This window comes from Macrotis lagotis, chromosome 4, assembly GCF_037893015.1.
Source record: "Macrotis lagotis isolate mMagLag1 chromosome 4, bilby.v1.9.chrom.fasta, whole genome shotgun sequence".
Taxonomy (NCBI): domain Eukaryota; kingdom Metazoa; phylum Chordata; class Mammalia; order Peramelemorphia; family Peramelidae; genus Macrotis; species Macrotis lagotis.
The window spans coordinates 156,394,555-156,416,230 of record NC_133661.1 but is presented as its reverse complement, the minus strand read 5'-3'; the positions used below and the strand labels follow the sequence as shown (position 1 = coordinate 156,416,230).

The window sequence follows — 21,676 nt, the reverse complement described above, 5'->3', positions numbered from 1 at the left end:
TTGAGTGACAGAATTATTTGTACAGTGTTGTGGAATATATAAGGGGGGGGGGAACTCACTTGATTTCAAGTAATCTAGATTCAAGTCCTGCCTCTTTATTTCACTTTTTGGGAATAGTGTCCTCATCTATAAAATGAAGAGGAAGGTTTCAAGTGCCTTTTAGCTCTAAATCCATGTAGGATCCTATGATTCATATTCATTAAGAACAATTTTAGCCTTCTTGTAAAATATAACATAGACAGGAAATGTCCCTATGTTCTACAACAGAGAAAAGATTTTATGTCTGAAAAGAAGATTTTATGAGTCTGGATCTTGCAGCTTGTAGCTGACAACAGAAGATATGGAAAGTGACATCATTGGAGACAGCAGCAGTGTAGGCCAATGAAGGTAAATGAAAGTAAGCTAGTTCTCCTCTTTGCCAGCAGCCCGAGGCTCAGAAGTGCTAATCAAAATTCAAATAAAAAAAGGTCCCTAATAGATTTAACAGTTTTTACTGTTAAGAGAGGGTTCTCACCATGTGAACAATTCCACTGCTGTGCTGAACAAAACCGAGACAGTTTTCTTTTAAAGTCTAGAGCAGATGAGAGACATAAGGAGACAGAGGGTTTCATTTACTCTCAGGACACTACTGTGCCAGTGAACTAATGAGTCTCTGGGACCTTATGTTGCTCTGGCTGGGATTGAGTTTTGACTCTAATGGGCTTGTTGTCCTTTCTATCAGTCAAGTGTCTGGACAATGGACATCTGATATGGATTAGAGGATATCTGGCAAAAGGGAAGGGTCATCCTAGTACCTAACTCAGGCAGGAAACCTGGCTAATAAATGTGTTTTCAAATGCAGGAAAACAAAGGCTAAAACAAAAAAGAAATTGGCCAAAATATAGAGCAGGAATTCTTAGCCCAGAGCTAAAGTGAAGTTAAGAAATACCAGTGCAAAAACAAAACAAAAACTCAACATACTCATTTTTTTTAAATAGGAAGGAAATGTTTATTTAAAATAGAAATCAACATGACTTCAACATTTTGATTTAGCTTTTATTTTTTCCATTCACCCACAAAACTGGATCATATAGCAGTGTTTTATTAGGGTACTGACACAAATACTCTGTTTTATATCTGTACCCTATTTTGACAATTTCCTTTTAAAAAAATACAGCCAAATACATACATCTTAACATTACTAGTGAAAATTCTATGACTGCTATGAACCCTGTATACAGGGGGAGCAAGACTATTCATTCAATGGACAGGATTGGGGTTATTTTGCAACTTAAAATAAGATCACTTGGCTGCTACCTGGATAAATTCTGTAGCTTTATAGCCTGATGGAAGACTGTTAGGGTTCAAACATTTGCAAATGCTGGAAAAAAAACTGACATGGTATAACAAAAATACAGGAAACATAAATGAATTTTAAAAACCATCTTAACAATTTTTAAAAGAAAAAAATAGGAACAATCAAGTTTTGAAAGATAACAATGATTAGAGGTAAAAAAAATACTTATTAGAAAAAATACAGTAGGCAAATTCTTCTCAGGAATAACCAAAGTTCCATAAATTCTACCTCTACTTCAAACCTACCTAACTATGAAGTTTTAAAAAAATAGAAGCTTCTTAAGTCTGAAGCATGTAAAGATATAGTATTAAATAAAGAAATAATCTCTTTTACTTATTTTTTTCTTTTGGATGGCTAAAACAAGTTGAGTGTATACAAACTTAAATACAGGATTACAGTCTACAGCTTAATAAATTAAGATCCTTTAATAGCAAATAACAAACAAAGAATATTGTTCCAATTTCTCATACCACCAAGTTTTAATTTGATTTCTAGAAGATAAAGAAAAAGTTATATTTCTTCCTGTCAATGAGAAAATCATTGTTCTTTCCAAATGAGTACCAAGAATGATAAGAGTTTACAGATATCAGTTCTCAACTGAACTTATTTTCATCTTTGGCAGCTTGCTCTTCAAATTTTGTTTTATTTTTTTCTGTAATTCCTAGGATTGTCTCAATATCATTAATTAACATCTGTGACGAACACGAAAATAATATCCATTAGTCTTTTATAAAATGTTCAAACAACCTTCTTGGCAAACATATGCAGTCTTATGAATCTACAAGTATGGCTTTAGAAAGGAGAGAGCTTATGGAGTCATTGCTTACATTTTAGAAAAGAGTTCTAATAACTCTACTTTGCAAATTCATTTATCTTCCATTATAGTAACAGAAACTACTTGAATCATTATGGGGAAGGTAGAGTACAAGGCTCAGTGTAAGTTGCTTCTGGTCATGACTCACCACTAACTACATAATCTTAATCAAATTTCTTAATCTCTTGGTAGTTCAGTTTTCTTGTTTGTAAACTGAAGAAAAGCTACTCTCTACTTCATTGGTTAAATTAAGTAGATGGTAAATGCTTTTACAAAAAAAAGTTATACAAATCAAAATTCTTATTATCATAAAGAGATAATAATTATGAAGTGATTATTCTTATATAGAGGTAGAATGGTAGCACAGAGTACTGATTTTGGAATTGGGAAGACCTGAGTTCCAATCCAGCCTTAGAAACTTAACTCATTGTAAGATCCTAACCAAGTCCTGTAGTCTCTATTTGTCTCAGTTTCCTCATCTGTAAAATGGGGATAATAACATCATCTACCTCTCAGGATTGCTGTAAGGATCAAATGAAATAATATTTGCAAACTGCTTTTCACACCTTAAAGAGATATATAAGTACTAGCTATCATCATCATCATAATGTCCATTTTTTATAATTTTGTGTTATTTTCATATTTTATCTTATAGAACTAAAAAACCTTCTCCCCTCCAGTTATCCATCTAATTTATAGATGTTATTGAAAAAAATGGGCATTTTATATTAATTCACTTTAAGAGTATGGATAAGATGGATGAGAAACAAGGAGATGAAGATGCCCTATAAAACTGGAACCTTTGACCCTCTCAGACTTTTCTTTAAATAACTTAGTTCTTTTATTTCAAATCATTTGTAGAACTTTGACCCATCTATAGACTAGGGAACCATTTAGAGACATTTAAAAACAATTGACCTGTCAATGCACTTTGAGTTTTGGGGATTATACATATGTGTGTGTATGCATGTTAATTATGTTTTTTAGAAGAAAGATAAACAAAACAGGGCCTGTTAGAATGGGCTTTTGAGCCATTCAGACTTTTAAGAGCATTGTCTTGATGATCCTCAAACAAAAAAAAAGGACAGTAGAAATAGTTTTCAGTTGAACAGGGGTTTATAAATTCTGCTTGCCTTAGGACTGAGCTAAGAGGCCAACTGGTTTTGGCCTGGGCCTTCTGGTTTTGAATGATCTCCAAATTTGGACATGGCTGTTCTTGTCAGTTGCAAATTTGTGCATATGGACACTTAGTTAACAGATACATTAGACTAGCAATGGACCATGATGTGAAAAAGAACATATGCCATTTGGGACTTGTGAAAAGTGATGTAGCATTGGTCCCATTTGAAGAGGAAATATCTTTAATATAATGGGGCCCTATATAATGCTACTACACAATGATGATGAATGTGAAAATATCCAGAAAAATATAAACCACTATACAAGAGGAAACCTGTATGATCATTATTATTAAACTAGATATATTCCAGAAGAAATGTATTGAAAAACTAAATATGTTTAAGAATAAATGTGAGGAAAAAATGAACATGATACTCTGACTTTCTTAATCTTAGTTTTTTAAATCATGGCTGGTTGGTTAATGATGAATTAGAGTTATGCTTACACGACCACTTTTGTCTAGCTACAATCAATCAACCATCTTTGATACGGTCCTTGTTTCTGTTTTCAGAATATTTAAGACATCCAATCAGTAATCCTGCCCTGAACTTTATCAACATTCTTGAAACTACTCACAAGCCTCAGGAGGTCATAAATGAAATTGCTATTGTAATTAGATAAAAATGGGCCAGAGCAAATCACACAGAATATAGTTATAGTATTCCAATAGTCTATGTTGGGATACCTAAATCATTACCATCATTAAATGAGCAAATTTTAGAGCTGAAAGGGGGCTTAGAGATCATTTAAATATATGGGAAACAGAAGCACACAGAAGGTAAGCCTGTCTTGTGATTTCACTGAATCTCTACGACTCTTAATTCCTCAGGAAACAACCAGTCAGTCTGTAGTATTATTTAAAGGGCATTTTTGAGCTTATGATTCTGATTGTGACAATCTTCTAACCCCAATATGATATTCCAGAGAACTTTCTCATTTTTGAAATGAGTAAATGTAGGTTTGGAAATAGCATTAAGTTAAAGTAAGTCTACTAGATTTCAAAGAAAAAAGTTTCAAACTATTAAATTTAACTAACAGGTTCAGTGGGAACCTTACAATATTGACCCTCCACATTGTAAAATATGTACTGCTAACAATAAAAAAGGATGGTTTAGCACTTGTTTACAATACAGCGTGAGGTATTTTCAGCCCTTGTACAGAAATTAACCAGGATCGTTAGTTAATTAACACCTCACCTTAAAATTGGTCTCGCCTTGCATATTAGGTGATGATATTTCTTGATGGATGATGAAGAGATTGTGAGCAAAGGTCATGAGGACCCCCTGGAGATCCTCTCCGATTGTTCTGTTAATGATATCCAAACAAATGAGTTTACCAATGATTCCCCTCACATGCTTAAAAACAATCACCCTCTCATTTGTGCCTGTCTGGTGATGGAATTTAATGAGTATTTTCAATCTCACAAGGTGGCAATCTTCAGGGAGATATGAAAGATGAGGCTTCATTTTAACTTGTCAACAAAAAGGATTTGTGTAATAAATATTTTTTATTAATCAACTTAGCAGAAGATAGCAATAGGTTCAGTTATTCCAAGCAAAAGGCTACCACTGAGCTAGGACAGTGGTATGAGCTTATATGTTTTTAATGTTTAAATTAGTTTAACAAAACTGTTGCTATGCACATGAGTATGATTCATGCCTTACTTAAATCTCTTGACTATAGAGACATCTGAAACTCAGTATTATTGAGTTTTTGCCTTGTCCTTGCTTCCACACAATAAAATTATGGCATGGCTCTTAGTGGTCTACTTTTTTTTTCATACTCATAACTTGCTATCTCTCTACTACATTGACAACAAACCTGAGAAAACACTCTGCACACATCAACTATATGAACAAGATAATCATAGGATAGGAGTAAGACCTTTCAAGTCTCTTTCTACTTAAAGATTCTGATTCTATAATAATAATAACATCTTTATAAGGTTCTTTTTTCATAAGAACTTTATAAGAAAGGTAATGGAAGTATAATTTCCTGGTTTTTTTTTTCAGTGAGGACATAGGCTCAGTTATATTACTATTCTACTGGTTGTATCCCTTACCTTGAACTGATTTTTTAGAAATTAGTTACCTGACAATTAAGTCTTTTTTGCTCTTTCCCTATGTCATAAAATCACAGAAGTGAAGAGTTGGAAGGTACCTTAGATGTCATCAAAGTCTAACTTTAGCAGCAATAACTTCTTCAAGATTCCTTGACAAGCCTCTGCTTCAAGACTTCTGGTTGGAGAATGCATTACTTTTCAAGATAGTCTGTTTCATTTTTAGGTAACTGATTACTAGAAGTTGTTTTTTCCCTTTATTTGAGCAGCAATTTGCTTTCCCTTAACTTCCACACACTGGCTATGGTTCTGCCTTGTGGGGCCTAGTAAAACTACTCTAATCTCTCTGATCATGTGATCAGTCTAAAAACATTTAAAAACATTTGTCATGACCAGTTCTCCCTAGGCCAAAACTTATTTCTTTCAACTGATCCTTCCATACTATACTTTTGAATCCCTTCATCATTCTGGCTACCATTTTTAGATGTAGCCTGTCTTATCAATGTCTTTTCTAAAAAGATACCCCAAAGTATACATAATACTATGGATATCATTAGTTCAAAGCAACTAGGCTAACAATGTCCTGGTTGTGGATCCTTTATTTATATTAATGTAGTTTAACTTTGCATACCCCCACCCACAATGCAGCTTAGTTTTGGTCTTTAATACATTTTGGTTGAATTGAACTGGCTGCCACATCAAGGGCATCATCTTGAACTTTCAGTCAATATAAGACTTTAGGTCCTTTTCTCTTTTAACCCTCTCCCTCCCTGCTTTAGGTCTTTAACAGAAATGACTCTATTTTTGTCTCTCAATGAAATGTTCTTTTTTTTTAAGATATGATGATTTCATTTATTTATTTGGATTTTTTTCAGGGCTAGGGAGTTAAGTGACTTTGTCCAAGGTCACACAGCTAAGTATTAAGTGTCTGAGATTGGATTTGAACTCAGGTCCTCCTGACTCCAGGGCCAGTTCTCTATCCACTGTACCACCTGTCTGCCCCCACAAAGGAGCTTTCAAACTCAAGTCTTTGAGAAGGAAGGTGAAGATTTAGAGTAGTGGTGCAAATAACTGAATGCTACAGACTTACAACAAACATGCATGACTTTTTTTCCATTATCTAACATCATTAACTATCCCTGCTCATCATTAGGTGGCCAAGGTGTTTTATAGTTAGGAAACTTGAAAAGATAGTCCTAGCAAGCTTTGTCAGAATCAGTTGATCAATCAATCAACAAGCATTTATTAAGAATTCACTATGTACTAGGCCCTGGGAAAACAAAGAAAGGCAAAAGTGCAAAAACAGTCTATGAGATACGGAAAGAATATCAAATCTATAAGTATTTCCATGATAGATACAGAGGAGAAGGAAGGTCACCTTTGAGGAGAGAGCCTAAGTAGATGGAGGGACTGGGAAGAGTACAGATTGGGATTGTATGGGGAAAGGCTTTTATAATCTAAAAAAAGAAAGACAGAAGGAAAATACAAGAAATAACTACAAGACAGAAGCTAAGGATCATAAGTTGAACAAATTGCTAAAGAAAAGTTTTAAACAGAGACCTTTGATCTGTAGGTCTGCCCAAATCAACCCCTCTTCAATAAACTCCAATGGCTCCCTATAATCAACAAGTTGTTTTCTCTATTAGAATGTAAGCTCCTTACTGGCAGGAACTGTTTTTAGTGCTTTTGGCTTTCCTTGTTTTCTCAGGGCTTGGCTTGTGGCCTTTAATTGCATTTCTTTACCAGCTAGAGATACTTATCTGCTCTCAGATGCAGGCTAAGATTTATGCAAGCCTTTCCACCAGTTTCTTCCTTAGCAAAAGGTATTTAAGGAACCCTAAAGCTTTAACTTAATTGATTTATTGCTTAGATTTCCAATCTCTGAGGTTTATCCTCCTCCTAAGCCTTTGTTACCCTTCTAGATTCCCTAACTACTCTTTCTTATCTCTGATAACTACAAACTCTTTGCCAATCTGGAGGCACTGCTATTTATTGCTTGGTTCCCCACATTCTTTCCTAGTGACCTGGGCTCTTTTGCATCCTATGATACTAGAGTAAGAGAGCTGGAGTGAAAGGAACAAAAAGATTGACTCACTACTGGCTTCCAAGCTCTAAATATAAAATTGCTACTTTCATCAAGGAAGGTAAAAGTTTGAGGATCAGGCTTGAGGGAAGACTGAAGTTTGGGAGGAAAATTAAAGCTATTTTCATATCCCTGCTCATAGTAGCCTTATTATCATTATAGACAGAAGAATTTCAACTCAGAGTTCCAACTGTCTCTTTTTCTATGAGCCAATAGAAAGCTGAAGTGATTTGCATGGGCATGAATAGGTTAAGGAGCATTTATATAAACAAAAGAAGATTAAAGAATAGGCAGGGTTTAAAAAAATTGAATTTTCATATGACATCTGAGAGAAGAGCTCCAAGATTCCTTTTAGTTCTAAAATGTCCAGATTCTATGGCTAAAACAACATCTTTACCACTTTGCTAAATCTAGCAAGAGCAAGAGATCCTGGAGACAAAAGCACATAATAGGGATGAATGGAGGATTAGCAAATCTGTATAGTGAACATCCATGAAGACTACTAACTGGATAAATAAAAGGGAAGGGGACTCTACCAATTTATGCAACATCATGACTAATCACTAGACTTCTTTTCTGAGCATTCCAGTGAAAGGGCCTCCTACTTCAGCAGGAAATCTCTAGCTCTCTTTTCTACCAAGCTAGTTTTAACTTTTTTTTCCCCCAACTCCCTACTCATTCCTGAAATTCTAGTTAACCTCAACAAGATGATCTTCCCTGACCTGCTCATAGTTGGGCCTTCCTGCTATTGCTCATGCTGTCTCCTTTGCCTGAAATGATGGGGTGCTTCTTCCCATCCCTCTGCCACAGCTGACTATTTGTCAGAATTCTACCTATCCTTTAAGGTCCCACTTAAGTGCCATCTTCTTCATGGAAACTTCCTTGAGTCTCATCAACTGTAAGATCCCTACTTATGAATCCTTGTAATAATCTGTTCAAACCTCACTTATGTTAGTTATGTATTTGTAAAGTAATGGATCATAAACTCTTTGAGGAAAAAAGCTATGCATTATTCATCTTTGTTTCTATCACAGTGCCCTGCACATAGTTGATGAATGAATGAATCTTGGGTCACATCCCTATCTTCCTCTTTTCTCTCCCTAGCCCCCATATCTGCGTCAGTGTGCTGTGGAGAATGCAGTCACTGTGGAACTTGGACAGTGAAGAAAGAAGAGTAGATGTATATGAGTATAAACTAGAGCAGCCTATCCCTCCTTTGATCTCTTCACTGCTTCAGAGAACAGTTGAAATGATAAGAGACAGATATTTGTACTGGACTATTTAGGGGTATACTGAGGTAGGAAGGGGGCTGTCACATTTGGAAACTGGCCTGGTCTAGGAAATAGGAAAATGAGGTCCAATGACTTGAGTGCAGGAGAGAGACTAGCTGGGCGGAGGGTAGTGATAACGTCTGACCTGGACTGTTAGGCATGTGATTGTTCATAGAACCCTGGGTCAGCCTGGGGTTGGGGCTCATGTTGCATCAGAGTCCACAAATACCATACACTGCAATGGTAAAAGCTGTGGTCAAGGGCTTAGTGCTACATATTTTGCCCATCCCAACTGAGCTTTTTTCCCAATTTCCCATCTTCAGAGATAGATGCTGGCAGCAATGTAGGCAGTGGACATATGTAACAGGCATGTGTTGGTATGGATGTGTGCTCGTGTGCTTGTGTAGATAGCTGTTACAACTAACCTTTCGGCAATAAATCAATCATATTTTTAAAAACCAACGTATTGAAGGGCCACTTTGTGCAATGCCATCTGTTTTCCTAAACAAAACTAAATGGTCTTTTAATAAATCAGCACTTTGATTAAAATACATAAAAGCAGAATTGCTTTCAGTTGTAACAGCCTGTTTCTTTGTTTATCTGCTTTCAAATATTTCATACTCACAGTACTCCCAATCTATATCTCTTCTGAGTTTCAAATAATAAAAAAACTGTTCCTTGTTTTTCCTGCAAAATTAGAGAAGAAATATCTTATTTTTCTTAAAGGAAACATAAAGAAAACATTCAGCAAAATACCACTCAAATTAAATGAAGAAATAACAGTTTATCAAATGGAAGGAGAAAATTTGTGTATGTGTATATGTGTATGTGAGAGTGGGTGTCTCCAGGAAATAGATCTAAGACCAATCAACTGAAGTTATTAAGAGGTTTATTAAAAACAACTTTCAAATATTATCATGATCTAAGAATGGAATGGATTGTCTTCTGGTAGGAATAATCTCCCTCTCCCCAGAAGCATTCAAGAAGAGGGAATATCTGAGATGTTGAGGAAGGAATCCCTGAGTTAGGTAGCAGGTTAGATGAAATGACCTTTAAGGTCCCTTCCAATTCTATGGTTCTATGCTTCTAATTACTAACACATCTAATTACATGCGGTCTTGCAAATAGCAAGTACTTAATAAATGTCTGTGGAATTGAATTGCAACACATCACTTTCAGTGAGAGCTTCATATTTCAGGATTTCTTCATTGACACATAGGTTACATCTTCCTTTATAATTGATGGATGTTGTCAGATTTGGCTCTGGACTAAGCAGATGTTTTAGGAGAATCACTTATAATCAAGAATCATAAATATTTTTATATGACCAAAACATTCTAGTGTTAGGTCTCATGGAAATGTGGACCATTTGGAGCCCTTCAAGAAATGAGTCCAGATTTTTTTTTTCTTAGCACCAGGTTAAATGTAGTAATGGAAGTGAATGGCTTATTCAAAGTTTTCTTTCCAGGTTTTACTTTCCGTTTTTTAAAATGAATTTACTTTTAAGCTCAGACAGAACTAAGTCATGCAAAAGAAAGCAAAAAATGGATTATATTTTCATCTAAAATTCCTTCCCAAGCACCCAGTTTCCTAGCTTCCAGAGTCCCCTCCTATGATATCTGGTCTAGGGTTGTTTTCTCTAGCAGCTTCCCATGACCTTAGTTTTTCTAGACTCCTACCCTGACCTTCTAACTACATGAATCTCTCCTGTGCACCATTTTCTCCAACAAACTGTTAGAAAGTAATGTAATAAACTAAAAAACTGTTAAAATGACAATGACTGACAATTTATTGTTTTACCTGTTTATAGGATATTTACATTTACCCAGAAGACTTTTGTATTATGACAGCATTCTAGTCCCAAGGCTAAGGCTATGAGGCAGGTAGGTGCTGCAGTGGATAGAAAACTGGATTTGGAGTCAAGACCTTTTGTCATTCTGATCCAGCTTCAGATACTTAAGTCACTTAATTTCTGTCTGCCTCAACTGTAAAATGGAGATAATAAAAGAGCACCCAGCTCCCAGGGTTGTTCTGAGGTTCAAATGAGAAGATATTTGTAAAGTGCTTACCCCATCACCTGATGTAATAGGCAGGTAATAAATGCTTGTTTTTCCCCCTCCCTCCAAGGGAATGAACTTCTTGTAGCCAGTGAATTCAGTCAATTTTCTAGATCCTAACAATCTAAATTGTGGAAATTTAAAATTTATTTTTTTATTTTATTTTTTTGCAAGGCAAATGGGGTTAAGTGGCTTGCCCAAGGCCACACAGCTAGGTAATTATTATTAAGTGTCTGAGACCAGATTTGAACCCAGGTACTTCTGACTCCAGGGCCGGTGCTTTAATAAAAAAAATTTTTTTATATATAACTAGATAGTTGCTTTATCTCTGTCCAATTAGAAAACAGGCAACTTGGGAAAAGGAGAGTACTGAAATAGTAATACATTTAATGAGAATAGAAATAAATAACAGAGCAACAGAAAACAATCTCTCCCACTTTCTGGAAAGAATATGATTTTATTTCCCTTTGTCATCAGAATGTCTGAAAAACTTGAGCTCTCCCAAGGGAAGGTGAGGCAAAGTCTTGGTATCTTGATTCTTCAGGGTTGAAAATTAACAGTTCAGTGATGGACCAAGTTTAAATTGAATCGATAGCCTACTTCTCTGTAGTCAGTTTCCAATGGAACTCCCATCTTAGTTTTATTGAATCATTATTTACTGTTCCTGTTCATGGTCAGTTCTGACTACCTTATCTTGCCTAATATTTATACCTTAAGACCCCTATGGGGTCAGTAGCTATAAGCTTATTGGTCCTCAGTCCTAATTGTGGGTCATTGGATGAATCAGGAAGAATAGTGATGCCTCCTTTCTTCTCTTAAGGCCTCTCTACACATGGAACATTAGCCAGAAAAGGAAATGGCCTCTATATTTGTTCTCCTTGTCCCTGCCTAGACAAAAATCCAATTCAGATCAAGAAATCTTGATGAATTTTTGTAGCCACTAACAGGATGCCTGTATGGAGTTTCTCTTTCTTTATCTAGAACTTGACCCATATCTTCCCTCTGCAGAATATCATCTAATACCAATTGTTGATCTAAAACTGTTTGAAGACTATCTTTTGTAACCCACAACCTTGATTCTCTATTCTCTTGTCCTGTTTACCAGAGAGTACAAAATTTCCCATATAGGGATTAGATCAATAAAATAAACCATTTTAATAAATCCTTAAATCATTCTTTCGGGATATTTCATAGTCTGATTGGCAGTCTTTTAACTATTTGGTATGCAGTGGCTCTCAACCAGTCCAGTATCTTATGATTTGGAGTTAGGTTTTTTTTTTGGATACAGATTTCATATCAGATCTTGATTCCCTGACTGGAATTCCCAACAGTCAAGTGGAGCATCATACTGTTACTTGTTCTTCCTTAGGCTTTTCTAAGTTGAAACCGTAGCTAGATGATTTGACTTCTTCAGTTGATCATTTAAATAACACATTAGTTATGAGTCTCCACAAAATTTCTCATCTTCTACATAAAACAGATGAGTAACCATGACTCTTGCTAAAACATTAAAAAGATATGTCTGTGGCATAATTCTTGGCAGAATTAAATGAAAGCAGCAGAAGAGCCATATTCTAGGTCCAATGAACTTCTTGTCTAGGGTCCAGGTTCCCCAGAATGTCTAGCAATGTACAATTAAAGCTCCCTGGCTTTGGATATTCTTGTGAATGGTTGTTGTTGGTCCTTCATTTTCAAAGATCAATGACAATCTCTTCAAGATATAGTGCTCGATTTTTTGATGTCTGCTCAAGTTAAGGTTCTCCCTGAAGAGTTTACTTTTAAAATTATAGAATCACAGATTCTATAAGGAATCCCACATGCCATATAGGTCAATGTATACCTCAATCCTCAATACATTTAACAGACAAATGGTCATTTAGCCCTGGTTCTTAGGTCTCTAGATAAGGGGAACTAAGGCCATCCCCATTCTGCTTTTGGATAGCCCTGTTTGAAATTTCCCCTTAAATTTGAATAGTTTGTTTTTGCTTATATCAAGTCTAAATTTGCCTCTTTGCAACATCCATCCTTTTCTGTCTTCCAAGAGCATACACTCTTATATTTTTTAGATTTTTTTTTCAAGGCAATGGGGTTAAGTGGCTTCCCCAAGGCCACACGGCTAGGTAATTATTAAGTGTCTGAGGTCAGATTGAGCATACACTCTTGTCATGTATACATGACAACTCTTTCAAACACTTGAAGAGGGCTATCATGTTCCCTTTCTTTTCTCCAGATGAAACATCTTCAGTTCCTTCCTTTAGTCTTCATGTTACTTGATCTTGAAAGCTTTCACAATGTATATTGTGTTTCTCTTGACATGTTCCATCTTATTAATGTGAGGATCAGAATTGTAAATCCATCAGTGGCAGTACAGTGTGACGATTATTTTCCTAATCTTTGAGACTATTTATCTTAATGCAGGCTGAGCTCACATTAGACATTTTGGCCACCATGCCATAGCATCAACTCATTGAATACAATACACTAAAATACTGAGACTTTTTCAAGTGAACTACTACCGGTCATCAACTATAAAACTTTACATTTATAATTTTTAATTTAATTTTATTAGTTTCCATCCCATTGAAGTTTAAGTCATGTCTCTGATGTCTGATATTATCCCTTCTAGTTTTGTGTTATTTGCTCATTTGACAAGCATTCCATCTATAATTATAACCAATTAATTGCTAACAACACAGGGTCAAGCATAGGGCCCTGCACACTCAACTAGAGAAGTGCTGCCTACTTGACATCAAGCTATTAATGGGCATCACTCTTTGGGGCTGGCCATTCAATCAGTTCAGAATCCACCTTGCCCTATCATCTAGACCAGTTGTCTCTGATGTGATGCTAGGTTCTAACCTCAAAGGAGTGACACCTGACCCCTTGATATATGATCACCCAATTGGAGAGTGGGAAGATGAATTACTCCCTAACTTTCTCCAGATAGGAAATCACAGGGTTTATTTCCAACAAAGCCACACCTGATCTTATCTCCTGACATTCCCCTCATTTTTACCCCTTCCCTCCACTCTGCAGGTTCCCAGTCTCCTTACTTTTATACTACATATCTTTCCCTTAAGGCAGTTCTAAAATTAATCTCTTCTCAGGCACCCACAACTATAGTTGCACAGTTATCACTGGAACCCACCTCCTACCTGCCCAACATACTCCTTTCCATCAGATCACCTCATGGCATTGAATGAAGGCACCCTCTGGAAGGGTGGGTGGGTTTCGACTGTCTGGCAGTTAGGTAGGTATTGGTACCTAATAACTACCAGTTGGGTAGTTAGATGTTATGCCTCTCTTCTTCTTACCTCCTTTTCATTTTGGGTAGAACAGAGTGAGTTGCAGAGGTTTGCAATATGTATCACAGACTTTATTGCATTATCTTTCTTCCAAACTTTACTTCTGTTGATGGCACTACCATCTTTCCAGTTACCCAAGTTTGCAATCTTGGTGTCATTTTCAATTACTAACTCTTCATCATACCTGAACAATTTCAAGAACCTAATTGTTCTCCTTGAGCTTAATTCTACCCTCCTCTCTAATCAATTCCCACCCAACTGTCAAAGTGATTTTCTTAAACCAGCCTCTTCCCTACTCAAAAACTCCAGTAGCTCCCTATTGACAAAGATTAATCATTTCTTCTTTATCTAATCCTTTTAAAATGTCTGTTTTTGTGTAAATTTTAGTACAGTAATGTATGAATGTAACTAGGAAATATACATAACTATAACATATAACTATATATATATAAAACTATATATTATACACATTTATATATTGCCTAATTTTTTTTTTAACCCATGGGGTATGCACTTAAGAAGTTGGAGACCTGCTTTAGATCACCTCTCAGCTGCTTTTCCACGGCAGTTAGAACAACACTGGCAAATTATTTGCTAAAAATCTAGTTTAAATGATATCTATAACATTCCCCAGTCTGCTGATCTATTAACTCTGGCAAAAAAAAAAAAAATGAGGTTAGCCCAGTTAACTTTCAATCACTAAGCACTTATAAAATGATGTGCCAGGCATACTTTCAAGGAGCTCACATGCTTACAGGGGAGTTACCATAGACATTTTTAAACTTTATAATAAAACCTTGACCTAAAGCATCACTCTCAGTCCTAGACAGATCCCAAGGTACATCACAAGTATAACCAGCTATGGATCCTTGTGTACTTAAGGCCAAACCATATGGATTTTTAATTTTTTTTTTAGGTTTTTTTGCAAGGCAATGGGGGTTAAGTGGCTTGCCCAAGGCCACACAGCTAGGTAATTATTAAGTGTCTGAGACAGGTTTTGAACTCAGGTACTCCTGACTCCAGGGCCAGTGCTCTATCCACCACACCACCTAGTCACCCCTGAATTTTTAATTTTTTTTTTTTTTTAGATTTTTCAAGGCAATGGGGTTAAGTGGCTTGCCCAAGGCCACACGGCTAGGTAATTATTAAGTGTCTGAGGTTGGAGTACCCAGGTACTCCTGACTCCAAAGCCAGTGCTCTATTCACTGCGCCACCTAGCCACCCCTGGATTTTTAATTTTTAAAAAAATTTATTGACATGTGTTTATATCACTTTTATATCTAATTATGTCCCTTTTCCTCTAGGAGATGAAGGATGAGGAGATGGATGAATCATCTTTTGTAAAAATGAATTTTTGAAATGAGAAAAAAAAACAGTTAATCAAAACTGTCCAGCATATTCATTGTTCCACACCTATAATCCCACACCTCTTGCAAAGAAGAGAGGGAGGTACATTTTTCTCAGCTCTCTCTAAGGTCACTTCTTCATTATTATAATCACATGTCAATCAGTTTCATTCTTTTATTCTCTTCATTTACATTGTTGTAGCTATTATATGCATTGTTTTCTTGATTCTGCTTAACCCCCAGCTTCTCTGAATTCTTCATATTTATTGTTGGTGCAATAATATTCCATTATATGCATGTGCCACACCCTTCTACAATCAATGAACATCTATTTGTTTTCAGTTCTTTGCTACAACAAAAACTGTGGTTGTAAATATTTTGATGTATATGGGTCCTTCTTTCTATCTGGGACCTCCTTAGGTTATATGCCAGCCGTGGGAAGTCTGATTCAAAAAGTATAGACATCTTAGTCGTTTTTTTAGTAAAATTCCAAATTGTTTTCCAGTATGATTAGATCAATTCACTATTTCACCAATGGCATATTAGTGTAATTATCTTTCCTTAGTTCCTCCACACTATTTACATCTTTTATAATCTTTGACAATTTTCTAGATTTGAGGTCAAACCTAAGGACTATTTTGATTTGTATTTCTCCAATATTAGTGACTTGAAGCAATCTTCCATAAGATTCTAAACAGTATACAATTTTTTCTTTTGAGAACTGTTTGTTCCCTGGTGATTTAAATATGATAAATTTATTTATCTGGCTTGTTTTCCCCCTATTCAATTAGAAAACTGGGAACTTAACTAACTCAGATCTAGATAATTCAGTTACTTGCTATGTTAACAGCAAGGAACAATACTGAAACAGTAAAACATTTAATCTGTTCAGAAATGAACACTAAAGTAAAAACAATCTCATCCACACTCATTCCTCTTTTCCTTCAGCATAATTGGTAACTTTAGCACTGTCAATAGTTAGGGCTCTGATAGGGATGGCAGAGGTAAAGTCTCAGCAGGATGATGGGTTTCAGGGCTGAAGATGTTTCCAAATCTCTGTTTGGCTGCTTGCCTGTTTCTCGGGTATGTCCTCCAGGAGAGATCCAGATCTTCATCTTGTGGTCATAGTTGTAATATTTTCAACAACTAGGATGTCTCATTGTCCTTGGCTCTTCCAGGTATCAAAGATGCTAAAGAACTTGAGAGTTCTTAAGACATTTCTCTACGTGTCCATGAACCAGATAGAGAGTGTCATTACTCATCCATTAAATAACTGGCTTTGCAGTCACACAAGGTCCCTCAGAAAAGGAAACCCTGGTTTCCACCTTGGGTCTAGTATTTTGAGAAATGTAGTCTTTTCTGCACCTCTCCCATGCCTTGAATGCTCTAACTCATTCGGAAACTTCAGGCATAGGAACCAGGACTTAGAGCAAGATGAGACTTCCAGAGCTCCAAGATCCCATTTGACAGGAGAAGAAATTAAAGGTCAAGAGAAATGAAGCAACTTCCCCAGATAACACAGGATGCTACACAGGTAGTAAATAGTGTTGGGATTTGAATCAACTCCTCTATTCTGTTGATGTCAGTACAACACAGCTGCAGGATGACAGCTGGTAGGGGAAAGAGACATTTAGGAGGGCAGGGAAGGACCATCAAATCACATCACATAAGGGACTACAAATTTGCCTACAGAGACAAGTACAACCCTGGCTCCAGAAGTCATTGGTACATAGACACACATTTATTTATTTATAGCATTCATCTATCTATTCACATAACACGACACATATCAACATGATGTTTTTCATTACCTGGCAGTTATTATAGGGTTCATTTAGTTTAAGGATCAATGGGAGGATTGCAGTAGCTTCAATCTAGTTGGTAGAAATGAAAACTTACCAGGGCTGAACTCAATCTCAATGAATGCACTTTCCAAGAGAAAATATGTCAATTGTAAGTTCATATTGCTCTCTGATTGAGGCTTTGGAAAGGGAAAAAAACCATTTGATGTTTCTTCAAAAAAATGAGAACAGCCTATTTATAAACAGTGGAAATGATCTCATATAGAGAAAATGGGCTCTTATGGACTCTGCCCATTTGTATATTCATTTCTGGTCCTACTTAATTGTACTCTTTGATTTAAGACCTGTCAAATTAACACAGATGGTTAACTAACAACATGGCTACTTATTAAATTTTGAATCTTGGAGGCTTCTTTGGATCTTTTTATATTTCTATCATCCAAATACTCCTTGCTTAGGATTGAAAACCATTCCTTGCTGAGATGGTGCAAATTAAATGTACTGAGCTAGGGCAAGTCTATTGACAATTCTGACTGGCATGGTTGCACCAATCTTCTTGAGACACAGATTTCTCCAGGGCTATTTGTGTCTTTTCTGTAATTTCTTTACACTAATAACTTCATTGGGAACTTACTATAAATGACCTTGTGTACTTACTATAAAGGACCTTTGTCCCTGCAAATGTAATTGCATTGTATTTAATGTTCCCTCTGCATCCATCTGAATGGACAAGACATTAGACACTTTTTTCCTTTCTTCACAACTAGAGTGTATTGAGCTACATGTATTTCTGGAAAGGTACCTCCATCTCAAAAACCCTCTAATAATCCAGGTATCCCACCTTTCTGATACCTATGTGGAAAAGATTCTCTTCATGATTAGACTAAACAATTTGCTTTGATCTCTGATCTTGTTTTCTTCAGCCTCAAGTGGGACTGATAAAGCTAAAGTAGGAGTAGATAAAAAGCTGGTCAGTGTCAGTGACTGAATGGGGTGGTTTCCTCAGCAACAGCTTGGGACAAGATGAAGAAGAGCATACATATCAGAGGTCACAGTGGAATTACGGTTTTTTAAAAAATGTATAAGTACACACACACACAAGCACAAAACCACTTTTTTTTAAATTTATTTTTTTATTCCTCATTTTGTACAATTTTTTTTTACATTACTAAAATATTCTTGTTTACAAGTAAACAAAATACCCCTCCTCCCCCATGAATATAGATAGACTTGCTTGGGCAAAAAAAAGTAAAGGGGGAGAGAAAAAAAAATTAAAGTTAAAAAAAAAGTAATAGTAATAATTGTAGGTATGGCCAGGTGGCATAATGGATGAAGCACCAGTCCTGGAGCCACGAGCACCCGAGCCCATATCCAGCCTCATAAACCCAACAATCACCCAGCCGTGTGACATGCAAGCCACCCGATCCCCACTGCCCCCTGCAAAAACCCCCCCAAAAAGAAAAAAAAAGACCCAAAATAAAATAAAATAGTAATAATAGTAGGGGTGGCTGGGTGGCAGACAGAGCATTGGCCCTTGAGGCAGGAACACCTGGGTCCAAATCTGGCCCCGACACCCAAAGATCACCTTGCTATGTGGCCCCAGGCAGGCCACCCAGCCCCACTTGCCCTGCACCCTCCCCCAAATAATAACAAAAAATGTGCTTGAGTCTTTGTTCCAACACCAACAACTCTGTCATGGGTGGATCACATTCTTTATGATAAGTCCATCACAAAAGTTACTTCCATATTTTTCCACTGTTGCCATTGCTGATCAACAACTCCCTCCTTTCTTATTTCTCCACTACCATGTACTATATTTTCTCTCTCCTTTCACTCTGACTTTGTTGTAGGGGTCGTTGATTGGCTCAGCAGACAGATCCCTTGTCCTGGGGCCAAGAAGCCCTGAGCCCCCATACCACCCCCTTAGGCCCAGAATCCACCTGGCCCTATGGTCCTGGGCAGGCCTTCCAATCCCAGCCCCTTGCAAGAAGTAAGAAAGAAAATGTATTATATCTGACCACTCTCCCCCCATGGTCCATCCTCTCCTCCTTTATTCACATCCCCACCCTTTCCCCCCTGCTCCCCCCCTCCTTCTTACTCCAGATGTCCTATACCCCATTGAGTATATATGCTGTTTCCTCTCCTAGCCATCTGTGATGAGAGCAAAGGTTCCCTCATTCCCCCTTGCCCCCCCCCTTCCATATAATTGCAATAGCTCATTGTAATAAAAAAAAAATCTTATTATGTGAAATATCTTGGACTATTTCCCCCTCTCCTTTTTCTTTCTCCCATTCCATTTCCCTTTTTTTCTATTGACTAGATTTTTACACCATATTTTATCTTTGAATTCAGTTTTCTCCTGTGCTTCAACTATAAAAGCTCCCTCTACCTGCTCTATTAATTGAGAAGGTTCACATGAGTATTATCAGTGTCATTTTTCTATGCAGGAATGCATGCAGTTCATCTTCATTAAGTCCCTCATATTTCCCCCCTCTCCTCCAATCTCCATGCTTCACCCGAGTCCTGTATCTGAAGATCAAACCTTCTCTTCAGCTCTGGCCATTCCAAAAAGAACATTTGAAATTCCCCTGGTTAATTGAAAGTCCATCTTTTTCCCTGGAAGAGGACATTCAGCCTTGCTGGGTAGTTCATTCTTGGCTGCATTCTAAGCTCTTTTGCCTTCTGGTATATTGTATTCCAAGCCCTACAAGCCTCCAATGTAGTTGCTGCTAAATCCTGTGTGATGCTGATTGCAGCTCCATGGTATTTGAATTGTGTCCTTCTGGCTGCTTGTAATATTTTCTCTTTGACTTGGGAGTTCTTGGCTATAATATTCCTAGGGGTTGGTTTTTTGGGATCTCCTTCTCTGGGGGAATCGGTGGATTCTCTCCATTTCTATTTTGCCCTCTGCTTCTAGAATATCAGGGCAATTTTCCTGTAGTAATTCTTTGAAAATGATGTCAAGGCTCTTTTCCTGATCATGACTTTCAGGTATTCCAATAATTTTTAAATTATCTTTCCTAAGTCTGTTTTCCATATAAGTTGTTTTTTCAATGAGATATTTCACATTCTCTTCTATTTTTTTTTTCATTTTTTTGGTTTTGAAGTATTGATTCCTGATTTCTGGTAAATTCATCAATCTCCCTGAATTCTATTCTTTGTCTGAAGGATTTGTTCTCCTCAGAGAGTTTTCTTATCTCTTTTTCCATCTGGCCAATTTTGCTTTTTAAGGCATTCTTCTCCTCAACAACTTTTTGAACTGTTTTGTCCATTTGACCTAAGCTGGTTTTTTAGCATGCTATTTTCTTCAGCATTTTTTTGGATTTTCTTGACTAATCTGCTGACTTCATTTTCATGTTTTTCCTGCATCTCTCTCCTTTCTTTTCCCAGTTTTTCTTCCAACTCCCTCACTTGATTTTCAATGTCTTTTTTGAGCTCTGTCATAGCCTGAGCCCAATTTCTGTTTTTCTTGGAGTCTTTAGATGCAGGAGCTTGTGCTTCCTCATCTTCAGACTGAGTATTTTGGTCCTTCTTGGGCTCATTTGCAAAATATTTCTCAATAGTCTTCTTTTTGTTTCTCTGCTTGCTCATTTTCCCAGCCTGGGCCTGGTTTGGGGTGTTTCTTGAGCTTTTCGGACACTCCCACAAGGGTCTCAGTGTGTGAGGCTCTGTCTTCCCTCCTGGTCTGTGAATGACCATAAGCACCCCCCTCTGCCATGGGGCTGAGGTAGAGGGGGCCCTGCTGTTCTATGGGGGGGGGCTAGACTTCGATCAGGATCTGAATGTGGTCAGAGCCCCAGAGTCCTGTTCCAGGGGCAGAGGACAGAGCTCGAAGTTTCTCTTCACTCCCCTTCCTCAGCTCAAGGGCTCATGCCCTGGGGGCTCCTGCTTACCAGCTCTGCCTGCTTCTGTGTCGAGCTCTGGGCTGCAGAAAGACCAAGCTGCTCCCTGTGTGCCCCGAGGGCTGGGCTCCACGTGCTCGTTCTGGCAGAGGTCCCCTGCTGTTCCCCCACTTTGTGCCCGGTGTTCCTCGGGGTGCAGCTCAGGAGACTCCCCTGCTGCTGTGATCTGAGACTCCCAGCGCCCTGGGGCTGCCTCCGGGAGGCTGAATTTCTTTGGCTCTGATGGGCCACCCCTCTGGCAGGTCGCCTCTCCGCTCCTGGGGAGCAGAGCCTTTCTGCTCTTTTCCAGGTTACCTTGAGTAGGAGAACTGCCTCACTGGGTCGCTTTGTGGGTTCTGTCTCTCGAAAGTTTAGTTAGAGTCCTTAGTTTCAAGTTTTATCAGAGAGCGCCTAAGACTTGATCCCTTCTTGTCACCATCTTGGCTCCGCCCCCCACAAAACCACTTTCAGATCCAACTCTACCACAGATTGATTCTTCAATATTATGGAAGCAATTTAGTTTCCTTGAAACTTTTTTTCATC

General features: G+C 37.4%; 1 protein-coding gene across 9 annotated transcripts in view; it reads right to left on the bottom strand.

Moving 5' to 3' along the window:
• Positions 1–1,163: 1,163 nt before the first annotated feature.
• The window catches only part of IQCH (IQ motif containing H), a 281,126-nt gene continuing 260,613 nt past the window's right edge, over positions 1,164–21,676 (bottom strand). For all 9 annotated transcript variants that reach the window (XM_074234458.1, XM_074234453.1, XM_074234454.1 and 6 more), the window contains 3 exons: positions 9,368–9,429; positions 4,526–4,634; positions 1,164–2,028 (listed from right to left, as the gene is read on the bottom strand). In XM_074234458.1, coding sequence (XP_074090559.1) covers positions 1,930–2,028; positions 4,526–4,634; positions 9,368–9,429 — 270 coding nt within the window. In that variant the 3' untranslated portion in view covers positions 1,164–1,929. The remainder of the gene's footprint in view (positions 2,029–4,525; positions 4,635–9,367; positions 9,430–21,676) is intronic.